At 45.8% G+C, this 14,150-nt stretch overlaps 1 protein-coding gene across 2 annotated transcripts in view; it reads left to right on the top strand.

Annotated features, from left to right (window-relative positions):
* LOC140429813 (neuronal acetylcholine receptor subunit beta-2-like) overlaps positions 1–14,150 on the top strand; it is a 105,906-nt gene that overhangs the window by 72,420 nt on the left and 19,336 nt on the right. Inside the window, exons 5-6 of one of the 2 annotated variants that reach the window (XM_072517261.1) lie at positions 6,020–6,971; positions 7,860–10,699. In XM_072517261.1, the coding sequence (XP_072373362.1) occupies positions 6,020–6,971; positions 7,860–7,973 (1,066 nt within the window). In that variant the 3' untranslated portion in view covers positions 7,974–10,699. Of the gene's footprint in view, positions 1–6,019; positions 6,972–7,859; positions 10,700–14,150 lie in introns of those variants that run through there. The other variant, XM_072517260.1, reaches the window with a different exon arrangement.

Raw genomic sequence — 14,150 nt, 5'->3', positions numbered from 1 at the left:
TTAACTAACCACCGCCTGCAAGCGCTGACCTGCAACTTTGGTGATATTATATTGCTGACTCCATGATTAGAGACCAAATCTTTTTTGGAGTTCACTCTGATCCTCTGAGAGAGCAGCTACTGAAAATCAAGCATATGACCCTGCCAGTTACGATTGAAACCCGCACAGTGCATGAGCACGCAAAACATCGCTTTGCCCAGTACAAATTGGCTGAAAATGATTAACTTGCCTCCCATGAGGCAGAGAGTCTGCAGGCCATCTCCCGGATGCAGCGCCTCAGCATTGATGAAAGCGGCCATTTTACGCGCTTTTCCCGGGGCCCCACGCATGTGTGATGCGAACGGGATGAGAAAGCGGCCGACACCCGTACTGCGCATGTGCGACGACGCGCGGAGCGTCAGGACGCCAACGTCATGATGTGCTCGAACTGCGGCAATGCCCACTTAAAGAAATACTGCCCTGCAAGAGGCAGCCGATGTTTAAACTGCGGGAAGCCTGGACACTATGCAGCCTTCTGCAGGTCTGCACCACCAGTCAGGCTTCCATCCTGTCTGTCAAGGCGGCGTCATCCCCACCAACACCTCTCCGGCGGTCGACAAGGATCAGACGCAAGCCCCAGAGACTGGACTTATGAACATTTGTTTTGTTTGCTATGTTCTGTTTTCTCACATTAGACAGCTATCTTCACATGTAAATACGTTCACATATGCCACCGCTTGTAAATATGTTAATATATCCCACCACATGTAAGTACGTTCCCATATGCCAACAGAACATTTTAAAAAAGGGAGATGTCATGATATGCAGACATGCAGATAATGATATACAGACAGGCAGCTAATGAACACAGAGTACAGGACATGACCAATGAGCAGGCAGGACACTCAGGGGTGGGATGTCACTATAAAAGGCACGAGGCACTCACACTCCGCCTCTTTCCACTGATGAACTTCTACAGAGTGAGTCAGGGTGTATTTACAGTATCACACCTCCAGCACGTGACTAAGAGCTAGTCTGGTCCAGTCAGACAGAGTAACCACACTTAGGTTAGCAGAGAGTCGAACTCATAGAGAACTGTGCTAACTGTGCTGCTGGTTCAATAAATCAGATTGAGCTAACTTCAAGGTCTGGAGTATCTTTTGGTTGAAGCTGCATCCAGTTGCAGCCTGTGTTAACCCAGAGTACATAACACAACAGGGTGCTCTTTCAAAGAGCCGATGCAGACTCGATGGGCTGAATGGCCTCCTTCTGCACTGTAAATTCTATGATTCTATGATGACCCTTGACTTCCTGAGGTGTGCTGGCCAATGACTCACGCTGTTAACCTGTATTCAGATGCTGAATGGTTTTAAATATTCATCTTAAACATTCATCTAATCATCCACCTAATACCCCCCCCCACCCCCCTCTCCACAGCCGTCGGGACCTGACCATCCCCTGATTCAACTTCCTCATCCGACCTCCTGACTACTCCCCAGACTTGATCAAACTAATCCTTGACCGGACTCAACTACCCCACCCCAACTTCCCAACCTGCACCCCCCCCCCCCCCCCCCAATCTGGACCACCCAACTACCCACTCAACATGACCCGACTACTCATCCAACCCAACTACCCCTTTACCCCTTGAACCAAATTAACTCAGCAATCTCCCGACCACCTGACTTACCCACTCATCCACCACGCCCACCTACCCACTCACTGATTTACCCACCTCATGTACCCACCTTGCTACTTCACCACCGACCCAGTTCTCCCACCTGGTCACCTCACTAACATGCTCACCTCGCCCACCTACCCACCTCACCCACCACACACACACACACCTACACACTCTGCTATCTACCCTCTAACCTAATTGCCCATTCAACCCCTCACCCATTCACTCATTCACGCATTGATCCATTCACTAACCCACACTTGAAGACCAGATCGTTAAACTCGTCGTACAGAATATGACCTTCAGTGCTGTAAAAAGGGAGCGTGCCCATTCATGCCTGACTCCAGTCTGCTCGCTTGAGGGGACTGCTCGACTGCACACTTCTCTGACAGCTGAGTCGAGAAGATCTCGGATGAAATGCGCAGGTCAGGAGAACCTTCATACCCAGCGACAATGCGCACAGCATTACTACTACTTGGAAGATTCAAGTCATACTATCCCGTCTCGATTTGGAAAAATATCGCTGCTCATCCCACGTTCCTGGGTTCAAAATCCTGAAATTTAACAGAGTTGTGGGAGCGCCTTCACCACACAGATTACATCACTTCAAGGAGGTGCCCAACCTTCTGAAGGGCAATTGTGCATGGACAATAAATGTTGACACCATCTAAACATAGCAAAGTAATTTTAAAATCTACTGTGTACTTCTTGCATTTTCTGGTTTTATTTTAATAAGTTTTTGTAGATGTTAAAAAAGAAAAATTTCAGGGTATCTAGTTCAGTTTTTCCAATTAAGGGGCAATTTAGCGTGGCCAATCCACCTATCCTGCACATCTTTGGGTTGTGGGGGCGAAGCCCACGCAAACACGGGCAGAGTGTGCAAACTCCACACGGACAGTGACCCAGGGCCGGGATCGAACCTGGGACTTCGGCACCGTGAGACTGCAGTGCTAACCACTGCGCCACCGTGCTGCCCTAGTTTTTGTAGATATTTAATGAGTTTTGAATTTTTACTTGCACTGTGGAACTGTTTTAATGATTTAGTTGCTATATTGATGGATTGGGAAATGACTGGACAGGATTGGGCATATCAGCCTGGAAAAAGGCATCCGAGCGATAATCCCATGGAGTTTATAAATAAGATTGCGAAAGTAAATCAGGAATATTGCTTTAAATTGGATGGGGGAATGGAATAACAGGATACAATTACAATCTAGAGAAGGTTACTTTTAGAACAGACATCAGGAACTGTGGAGTGTGAAATGAATTTCTAGATGGAGGAAAACCTTGGAATTGGATGCCACCCCATGATGGGGAAGGCATCAAGATCAATAGCTGAATCAGAAGGGGTAAAACTTTATTTTGTGCGCTCAAAGCACAGAAAAAAAGGTGGAGTGTCAACCAGCAAATCTTCCAAACACACCAATGGTTGGCGGTCAGACCAGGAGAGACTCCTGGTCGGCCACGCTTGATGTGGAGTGGAGCCCCTCAAGGTATAGGCCTCTGGCGACAGATTAGTGACCTGTTTTGGGAATAACAGATGGAAGCCTGACTTAATGCACCAAAAGGTGTGGGAAACTTCCCATAGTCATAGAATCATAGAGTTGTAGAATTTACAGTGCAGAAGGAGGCCATTCAGCCCATTGAGTCTGCACCGGCCCTTGGAATGAGCACCTCACACAAGCTCACACCTCCACCCTATCCCCGTAACCCAGCAACCCCACCTAACCTTTTTTGGACACTAAGGGCTATTTATCATGGCCAATCCACCTAACCCGCACATCTTTGGACTGTGGGAGGAAACCGGAGCACCCGGAGGAAACCCACGCAGTCAAGGGGAGAACGTGCAGACTCCGCACAGACAGTGACCCAAGCCGGGAATCGAACTTGGGACCCTGGAGCTGCGAAGCAAAAGCGCTAACCACTGTCCTACTGTGCCGACCCTAGTCAGTTGACTCAAACGCCTTTAGGAACAATGAAGGGATCACACAGGGCAATTATAGTGAGTCCGATATGTAATATTAAGTGGACTACATGAGCCCTAATGGGTCACATAATGCACCCCTCCCCACTCTCCTTATCCCCCAATAGTGTCACCTCGGGGAAACATTCCAGTGGAAGATCGCAACCCCATGAGGTGAGGAATTGATTACATCCCCAAATTATTTTGAGAACCTAGTCCTAAACAGTTATGGCAATTATGATGCGATGAGGCATGACTTAGGATGCATCGGATGGAGAGGAAAACTGCAGGGGATGGGCACAATGGAAATGTGGAGCTTGTTCAAGGAACAGCTACTGCGTGTCCTTGATAAGTATGTACCTGTCAGGCAGGGAGGAAGTGGTCAAGCAAGGGAACCATGGTTTACTAAAGCAGTCGAAACACTTGTCAAGAGGAAGAAGGAGGCTTATATAAAGATGAGACATGAAGGTTCAGTTAGGGTGCTCGAGAGTTACAAGTTAGCTAGGAAGGAACTAAAGAGAGAGCTAAGAAGAGCCTGGAGGGAACCTGAGAAGTCTTTGGCAGGTAGGATCAAGGATAACCCTAAAGATTTCTATAGATATGTCAGGAATAAACGAATAACTCGGGTAAGAGCAAGGCCAGCCGAGGACAGTAGTGGGAAGTCGTGCTTGGAGTTCGAGGAGATAGGAGAGGTGCTAAATGAATATTTTTCATCAGTATTCACACAGGAAAAAGACAATATTGCCGAGGGGAATACTGAGATTCAGGCTACTAGACTAGAAGGGCTTGAGGTTCATAAGGAGGAGGTGTGAGCAATTCTGGAAAGTGTAAAAACAGATAAGTCCCCTGGGCCGGATGGGATTTATCCTAGGATTCTCTGGGAAGATAGGGAGGAGATTGCTGAGCCTTTGGCTTTGATCTTTAAGTCATCTTTGTCTACAGGAATAGTGCCAGAAGACTGGAGGATAGCAAATGTTGTCCCCTTGTTCAAGAAGGGGAGTAGAGACAACCCCGGTAACTATAGACCAGTGAGCCATACTTCTGTTGTGGGCAAAATCTTGGAAAGATTTATAAGAGATAGGATGTATAATCATCTGGAAAGGAATAATCTGATTAGAGATAATCAACACGGTTTTGTGAAGGGTAGGTCGTGCCTCACAAACCTTATTGAGTTCTTTGAGAAGGTGACCAAACAGGTGGATGAGGGTAAAGCAGTTGATGTGGTGTATATGGATTTCAGTAAAGCGTTTGATAAGGTTCCCCACGGTAGCTACTGCAGAAAATACGGAGGCATGGGATTCAGGGTGATTTAGCAGTTTGGATCAGAAATTGGCTAGCTGGAAGAAGACAAAGGGTGGTGATTGATGGGAAATGTTCAGACTGGAGTCCAGTTACTAGTGGTGTACCACAAGGATCTGTTTTGGGGCCACTGCTGTTTGTCATTTTTACAAATGACCTGGAGGAGGGCGTAGAAGGATGGGTGAGTAAATTTGCAGATGACGCTAAAGTCGGTGGAGTTGTGGACAATGTGGAAGGATGTTACAAGTTACAGAGGGACATAGATAAGCTGCAGTGCTGGGCTGAGAGGTGGCAAATGAAGTTTAATGCAGGAAAGTGTGAGATGATTCATTTTGGAAGGAATAACAGGAAGACGGAGTACTGGGCTAATGGTAAGATCCTTGGCAGTGTGGATGAGCAGAGAGATCTCGGTGTCCAAGTACATAGATTCCTGAAAGTTGTCACCCAGGTTGAGAGGGTTGCTAAGAAGGCATACGGTGTGTTCGCTTTTATTGGTAGAGGGATTGAGTTTCGGAGCCATGAGGTCATGTTGCAGCTGTACAAAACTCTGGTGCGGCCGCATTTGGAGTATTGCGCGCAATTCTGGTCGCCGCATTATAGGAAGGATGTGGAAGCTTTGGAAAGGGTGCAGAGGAGATTTACCAGAATGTTGCCTGGAATGAGGAAAGGCTGAGGGACTTGAGGCTGTTTTCGTCAGAGAGAAGAAGGTTAAGAGGTGACTTAATTGAGGCATACAAGATGATCAGAGGATTGGATTGGGTGGACAGTGAGAGCCTTTTTCCTTGGATGGTGATGTCTAGCACGAGGAGACATAGCTTTAAATTGAGGGGAGATAGATATAAGACAGATGTCAGAGGTAGGTTCTTTACTCAGAGAGTAGTAAAGGCGTGGAATGCCTTGCCTGCAACAGTAGTGGACTCGCCAACACTAAGGGCATTCAAATGGTCATTGGATAGACATATGGACGATAAGGGAATAGTGTAGATGGGCTTCAGAGTGGTTTCACAGGTTGGCGCAACATCGAGGGCCGAAGGGCCTGTACTGCGCTGTAATGTTCTATGTTCTAGTTCTTGCGGGCTTTTTTTCTTCCCTTTCAGTGCCGACGGGACGTACGAGGTATCCCTCTACACCAATGCAATCGTGTACAACAGTGGCGATGTGTTCTGGCTGCCGCCTGCCATCTACAAGAGTGCCTGCAGAATTGAAGTGAAGCACTTCCCTTTTGACCAGCAAAACTGCACGCTGAAATTCCGATCGTGGACATACGATCGCACAGAAATTGATTTAGTCCTCAGCAGCGATGTCGCGAGCAGGGACGACTTCAACCCCAGTGGGGAATGGGATATCGTGTCTCTTCCAGGGAGAAGGAATGAGATTCCAACGGACCCAACTTACGTCGATATCACATATGATTTCATCATCAAGAGGAAGCCATTATTTTACACCATTAACCTGATCATCCCGTGCGTGCTAATCACTTCACTCGCAATTCTGGTGTTCTACCTGCCGTCGGACTGTGGAGAGAAAATAACATTGTGCATTTCCGTTCTGCTGGCATTAACTGTCTTCTTACTGCTCATTTCAAAGATTGTTCCTCCAACCTCACTGGATGTGCCCCTGATAGGCAAGTACCTGATGTTTACCATGGTCCTGGTCACCTTCTCGATAGTTACCAGCGTCTGTGTCTTGAACGTCCACCATCGGTCACCCAGCACCCATACCATGCCTGAGTGGGTGAAGCAAATGTTTCTCAAAAAGCTGCCCACCCTCTTATTCATGAAGCGCCCCGAGAATCGAAGTATAAAGGACAGAATCGACAAGAAGCAGTCGTCAGCTGACACGGACGGCAAGGCCGATCAAGATGATGTTCAAACATGCTATGTTAATAAAGAGTCAGCAAAGAAATATGGCTGGCGGTTAGGCGATATGTCTGACGATCAAGATTCAAGAAAGAAGGCATCAGCAAAGATCAACTCCAGTGTGCAAGAGGCAGTTGACGGCGTTAGGTTCATAGCAGAACATATGAAGAGTGAAGATGATGATCAGAGTGTGAGTTGATCCCTTTCTAACTCTTATTTTGACACCAAATGAAGCTAAAGCTAGTGAACAGTGCAAAATGGGCAACTTAATGTCTCATTTTATGGGCGTTTTAATTAAACATTAATTTTCAGCGTCAAGGTTAAATGAAGCCCTGCTGAATTTGCAATATTGTTTTGCCCAGACACTCGGCACAAAGACACCAATGAAAGCTTACAACTCAGCATGTTTGTACCAGCTCTTTGCTGGAGCAATCCAAAACTATTGTTCCCCCGGCTCTCCGTGGCTTTGCTTCCAATACGCACACTCATGGCTATATTTTAAGAGCTTTCTTAGAATCATAGAATTCCTACAGTGCCGAAGGAGGCCATTCGATCCATCGAGTGTGCATCGCCTCTCTGAAAGAGTACCCTACCTTGTCCCAATCCCCCACCCTATATCCGTAACCCCACTTAATATTTGGGCACTAAGGGGCAATTTAGCATAGCCAATCCATCTAACCTGCACATCTTTGCACTGTGGCAGGAAACCGGAGCACCCAGAGGTAACCCACGCAGACCTGGAGAGAAAGTACAAACTCTAGGCAGTCATCCAAGGCCAGACTGAACCCTGACGCTGTGGGGCAGCAGTGCTAACGACAGTGCCATCACGCCGCTGTTTAGCGAGTGTACTTTAATAGATGCAATGGTCTCTGCACCAGCAACTTCTTATGGGAAATTATTTCATAGTCCAATTTGCATCTGAAAATGTGTTCTAACTTCTCTCTTTGTTTTCTTATTGGCAGTTATAAACTGACAACCCTTTAAAACTGACTCCCCAAACACCGGAATTAGCCTTTTCAAATTCACACTATCACAAAACGCCCAGAACTAAAAAGAAACCTATTCTATTTTTTCTTAGCCTCTTCTACTGCAGGTGGAATCACAGACTTTAATGAGGATCTTTACTTTAGCATGGGGAGAAGAGCCAGAGATACCCGAACATCATTTCCATCGCAATGATATGATTTCTTAAATGCATTGCTGCCTTGCAATGCTTCAGAAGTCTTTTCAGCTCAATGTTCAACAAGTAAAATGATTGAGCAAAGATTCTAGAAGAGCTGAGTGTCCTCCAAACGAGCAGAACTTCACAAGCTACTGAGGTGAACCCTGTCGTCAAACGTAGCCTCCCTTCTCCAGCCTGAAAACAGGGCATCTACATTCATCCTGAGCTGTAAATCAGGAGGTGTTCTGCACCCTTTCCACACAAAAAGGAGTTGCACAATCGCTCGGCTTAACAGAGATTCTCCAGCTCGCCATTCCACGGCAGAACTGAATTATGCCACCACGCCCATCGCTCTCACTAAAGCAGAAATTTGACCACATCATCTACCTCCGACTGAGGGCAACGTCAATCTCCCCTGATGCCTTACTGAGTGATGGTACAGCGCTCGAACCACCCGAGTGAGACATAAGAAGAAAGGAACAAGAGTAGGCCATTGAACCCCTCAAGCCTGTTCTGCCATTGAAAGAGATTGTGGCTGATCTGTGCCCTGACTCTATGTACCCACGTATTCCCCATAATCCCTTCATACATTGATGAACAAAAATCCATTTGAAAATGAATACTTGATCGAGCATCAATTTCCATTTCCAAACATCTCTTGCATTGCTCCCCCGCTCCCCTCCCTTCCCCCGCGACAGCAGAGGATGTTCAATGGCTATCCCGCAGGATATTCTGGTACCGCCAATGTCAACTGATTTTTCCATGGTTCGCACTCTCCTCCACCGGGGAGCCAGCGACAGGGGGATCACCATTGGCTGGACTGGAAAATCCTACCTAACACGAAAGACGGGAATGTTTCGGCTCAAATTTAATTCTTAAAAGGGCTGGCTTCTATTTTTGACTAATCCCCCTAGTACTGGACATCCCAACTGTTGAAAATAATTCCTCCAAATCTACCCGATCTGCACCCTTTAATACCTTGAAATTCTTAATCAACTTAACTCGTTCAGTCCCATGGTGCTCAATCCCAGTTTGTTTAACTACTACTCGTAGGGTAACACTTGGAGTCCAGGTATCGTTCTATTATAAAACAGCAGAAATGTTGAATTTACACAGCAGATTAGCAGCATCAATGCTGAAAGGTCATTGACTTGAAACATTAACGCGGATTCTTTCTCCACAGATGCTGCTTGACCTGCTGAGCATTTCCAGCATTTTCTGCTTTGATTCCAGTTTTCCAGAATCTGCGGTGATTTGCTTTTAATTGTTGTGGTAAATCTATGCTCCAAGGCGATTGGGCTGGACTTAGTCCAGCCATTACTGCCTCCTCTGGCAGGTGTGGAAATAGTCAGGAATCTGGAGAGGGAAGGGCACGGTTTACGGATCCGGCTCCTGTGCCAGCAAGCTGACGAATATAAGTGAGTCAGGCTTGCTGCTGGATCACGGAGGTGACCCTAATCCTGGGAAGCACATGCCTCCTGATCCCCGTGCAGGACATTGTGGTATTTTTACAGGAGACGACTGCAGACCATGAAGGTATAAACAAACAAGAGCTTTATTGGAAAGGTGTTTACTCAACAGGCTGTAAGGATAGGCTGCCCGTATGCCGGCTCAACCAGCCAATGACGTCATTAATATCCCACGTGATCACATCTTAACATGACCTTGTTCCAACGAGGAACAAACTTGAATACACACTTTCCTTCTCCTTTACATTGGTGGTTCCTGCAATGAAACACAATGGCAGGATTTTCCATTAGCCGACGGCGAAATCGGGAAATGTGATTGGGCTGAGAATGGCAGGTAAGGAAAAATCATGGCTGGCGCCAGGCATCCGACAATGCCATGCTCCGATACCTGAATAGCGGCATCAGTGCATTCTACTACGCATCTAAACACCGTAGGCATATCATTAGCCGGCATCACCCGGCATTCTTCTGGGCTTCCGCGATGCTCCACCTCCGCCGGGAGGAATTACTATAAGCAATTATTATTATTAGTTAGAGGAGTGTTATTGACTTTTTGAAATAGAAAATATTACAACTCGAACTATTCATTGACAACTTGTTAGGTGAAGGTAATCTAGTGCGTCCACCAGCATTTGCACGGAGATTTTATTGAAGATGTTTTATGATATATATACATGCTGGCAATAGCAAAGCCCTTCTCTCAATTCGACTCATGCTCGAGGTGGAATGCTGGTGTGTCGCCCAAGTATCATCAGTGGTCGATGATCTGTTAGTAAAGTAAATGACCATCCACATAGGTATTGGTGAAGATGTTTGATTCGAAAAGTGATGCCTAGAGCTTCCATCTCTATCGTTGCATAGTTCATTTCTGCTTTGTTCAAGAACCTTGATGCAAATGCTATTGGGTTTTTTTCACCACCTACCTGTGTGTCATTGGCAAATTGGAATATCTGCTTCCTCTCCCATCACCTAAGCTGTTCGTGAATACGGTGAATGTTTAGAATAATTTAAATATACATCCTTCCAAACTTCCAGCCTCATTTTGTAGCAATTTCAGCTCTGAGTCACAATGAGCAATAACGCAGGAAATTTGCTTGTCTAATAAATGAATCTAATTAAACAACTCTTTCCGTCGGTCTAGGTAGCGCACATGTAGTTCATTATTCATAATAAGTACTGACTTTCAGGCATCATTTAAGATTCTACTCAAGTTTCTCTGCCTTGTGTCCAGCTTAAGTAGCCAGAGTTCTCTTGTGGTTTCTACATATTATAAATGTGTAAAGTGAATCACTTGAACCTGAATCATGGTTATTCTTTGACATCATTTCCACCCTCCTATCTTATCCCCAAATACCTTGATATTCTGAGTACCCAACAATCTATCGATCTCAGTCCTGAGCATGATCATTGGCTGCGCCGTTCGCAGCTATCTGGGTAGAGAATTCCACAACCCTCTAAGTGAAGGACATCCCCCTCATCGCAGTTCTAAATGATGGATTCCTTATCCTCAGACTATGACCTCCTTAGTTTAAAACTCTCCAGCCAGGAGTAACAACCTCTCAGCATCCAGCTTGTCAAGCTCTCCAAGGGGATATGGTTACATTGTGGGCATATTACTGGATTGCTAATCTAGAAGCCTGGGTCCAGGTTTCCACAGAGTGGGACAGAATCATTCACCCTGATCATTTAAAATCCAATCACCTTAGTGCACGATGTGTGGGAGTCACAAATTTATGGAGGAGACATAAACGCTCCTGGAAAGCATATGAGGTCTGTTTGATTGTCTTCAACTAAAGATATTCAAATCCCAGCCCTTTAAATATGAAAAAAACAGGCTTCGATTTTCAGTTCAGTACAGTGATTGACAGGTCATGTGGTGGAGCATGAAAAAATACACTAGCCACCTGTTCCTGCAGTTTCAATAGCCTTCATTATTGACATTTGTCAAGGGCTGTTATTACAGCTGTGTCCATTATGAATGTTTGGTTGTATTCCAAAAGCTCCAAAGCAACTTATCTCAGTAGGGGGGGGGGGGGGGGGGGGGGCTCGTTCACATTTTGCTGAACAGTTTCATGAGGCTATTGAAGAATTAGCTGTCTTTGGTGAGGTTTGTGAATCGTAGTTTGTTTGATTTTGGAACTGACCACTTGAGGCGATTAGTTTTTCATCACCGCATGACCCCTGAGGTCTGCCCATGGTGTGATATGATTAGGATAGGAGGAGTGCACAGTTTATCTAGCCCCAGTAATTTGCAGGTTTCACCATTGACCTAAAAGTTTAATTCACTCACCAATATGGCCAACTATTTACCTTCCCTGTTGTTCGACCGAGAATAAAAGTGATTTTAACCAGGTTTCTTTCAATAAACTCAGGATGGTCGATTTCATAGAAAACAACTGTTTTTAAAACAATTTGCCAGAACTGGTCCATGCATAATTATACTCTGTAAGTATAACTATCCTTTGTGAAAACAGCCCAACACAGACATACACCATTCACCACACACACACGCCCAAACACACACCTACATGACAATCGGATAGGGGCTGGAATTCTCCGGCCGTTCACGCCAGTGGGATTCTCTGGTCCTGCTGGCAGTGCATCCCGACCGCAGGATTCCTGGTGGCATTAGGTTGTTTCAATAGGAATTCCCAATGCCGAGAATCCCACCACCTGTGAACTGCAGGCTGCCTCCCACTGTTGAGACACACGTGGCTGGGAGGCCGGAGAATCATAAGACCATAAGCCATAGGAGTGGAAGTAAGGCCATTCGGCCCATCGAGTCCACTCCAACATTCAATCATGGCTGATTTCAACTCCATTTACCCGCTCTCTCTCCATAGCCCTTAATTCCTCGAGAAATCAAGAATTTATCAACTTCTGTCTTGAAGACACTCAACGCCCCGGCCTCCACCGCCCTCTGTGGCAATGAATTCCACAGGCCCACCACTCTGGCTGAAGAAATTTCTCCTCATCTCTGTTCTAAAGTGACTCCCTTTTATTCTAAGGCTGTGCCCCCGGATCCTAGTCTCCCCTGCTAATGGAAACAACTTCCCTACATCCACCCTATCTAAGCCATTCATTATCTTGTAAGTTTCTATTAGATCTCCCCTCAACCTCCTAAACTCCAATGAATATAATCCCAGGATCCTCAGACATTCATCGTATGTTAGGCCTACCATTCCTGGGATCATCCGTGTGAATCTCCGCTGGACCCGCTCCAGTGCCAGTATGTCCTTCCTGAGGTGTGGGGCCCAAAATTGCTCACAGTATTCTAAATGGGGCCTAACTAATGCTTTATAAAGCTTCAGAAGTACATCCCTGCTTTTATATTCCAAGCCTCTTGAGATGAATGACAACATTGCATTTGCTTTCTTAATTACGGACTCAACCTGCAAGTTTACCTTTAGAGAATCCTGGACTAGGACTCCCAAGTCCCTTTGCACTTCAGCATTATGAATTTTGTCACCGTTTAGAAAATAGTCCACGTCTCTATTCTTTTTTCCAAAGTGCAAGACCTCGCACTTGCCCACGTTGAATTTCATCAGCCATTTCTTGGACCACTCTCCTAAACTGTCTAAATCTTTCTGAAGCCTCCCCACCTCCTCCATACTACCTGCCCCTCCACCTATCTTCGTATCATCGGCAAACTTAGCCAGAATGCCCTCAGACCCGTTATCTAGATCGTTAATATATAAAGAGAACAGCTGTGGTCCCAACACTGAACCCTGCGGGACACCACTCGTCACCGGTTGCCATTCCGAAAAATAACCTTTTATCCCAACTTTCTGCCTGACAGCCAATCGTCAATCCACGTTAGTACCTTGCCTCGAATACCATGGGCCCTTACTTTACTCAGCAGTCTCCCGTGAGGCACCTTATCAAAGGCCTTTTGGAAGTCAAGATAGATAACATCCATTGGCTCTCCTTGGTCTAACCTATTTGTTATCTTTTCAAAGAACTCTAACAGGTTTGTCAGGCACGACCTCCCCTTACTAAATCCATGCTGACTTGTCCTAATCCGACCCTGCACTTCCAAGAATTTAGAAATCTCATCCTTAACAATGGATTCTAGAATCTTGCCAACAACCGAGGTCAGGCTAATTGGCCTATAATTTTCCATCTTTTTCCTTGTTCCCTTCTTGAACAGGGGGGTTACAACAGCGATTTTCCAATCCTCTGGTACTTTCTCTGACTCCAGTGACTGTTGAAACATCATCACCAACGCCTCCACTATTTCTTCAGCTATCTCCTTTGGAACTCTAGGATGTAGCCCACCTGGGCCCGGAGATTTGTCAATTTTTAGACCTCTTAGTTTCTCTAGCACTTTCTCCTTTGTGATGGCTACCATATTCAACTCTGTCCCCTGACTCTCCGGAATTGTTGGGATATTACCCATGTCTTTTACTGTGAAGACTGACGCAAGGTACTTATTCAGTTCCTCGGCTATTTCCATGTCTCCCATCACAAAATTACCAGCGTCATTTTGGAGCGGCCCAATGTCAACTTTTGCCTCCCGTTTGTTTTTAATGTATTTAAAGAAACTTTTACTATCATTCCTAATGTTACTGGCTAGCCTACCTTCAAATTTGATCCTCTCTTTCCTTATCTCTCTCTTTGTTATCCTCTGTTTGTTTTTGTAGCCTTCCCAATCTTCTGACTTCCCACTACTCTTTGCCACATTATAGGCTTTCTTTTTTGCTTTGATGCATTCCCTAACTTCCTTTGTCAGCCATGG

The sequence above is a fragment of the Scyliorhinus torazame genome, chromosome 9, assembly GCF_047496885.1.
Source record: "Scyliorhinus torazame isolate Kashiwa2021f chromosome 9, sScyTor2.1, whole genome shotgun sequence".
NCBI classification, from domain to species: Eukaryota; Metazoa; Chordata; class Chondrichthyes; order Carcharhiniformes; family Scyliorhinidae; genus Scyliorhinus; species Scyliorhinus torazame.
The sequence above is the reverse complement of the archived record's forward strand: the minus strand, read 5'-3'. Positions and strand labels throughout refer to the sequence as shown.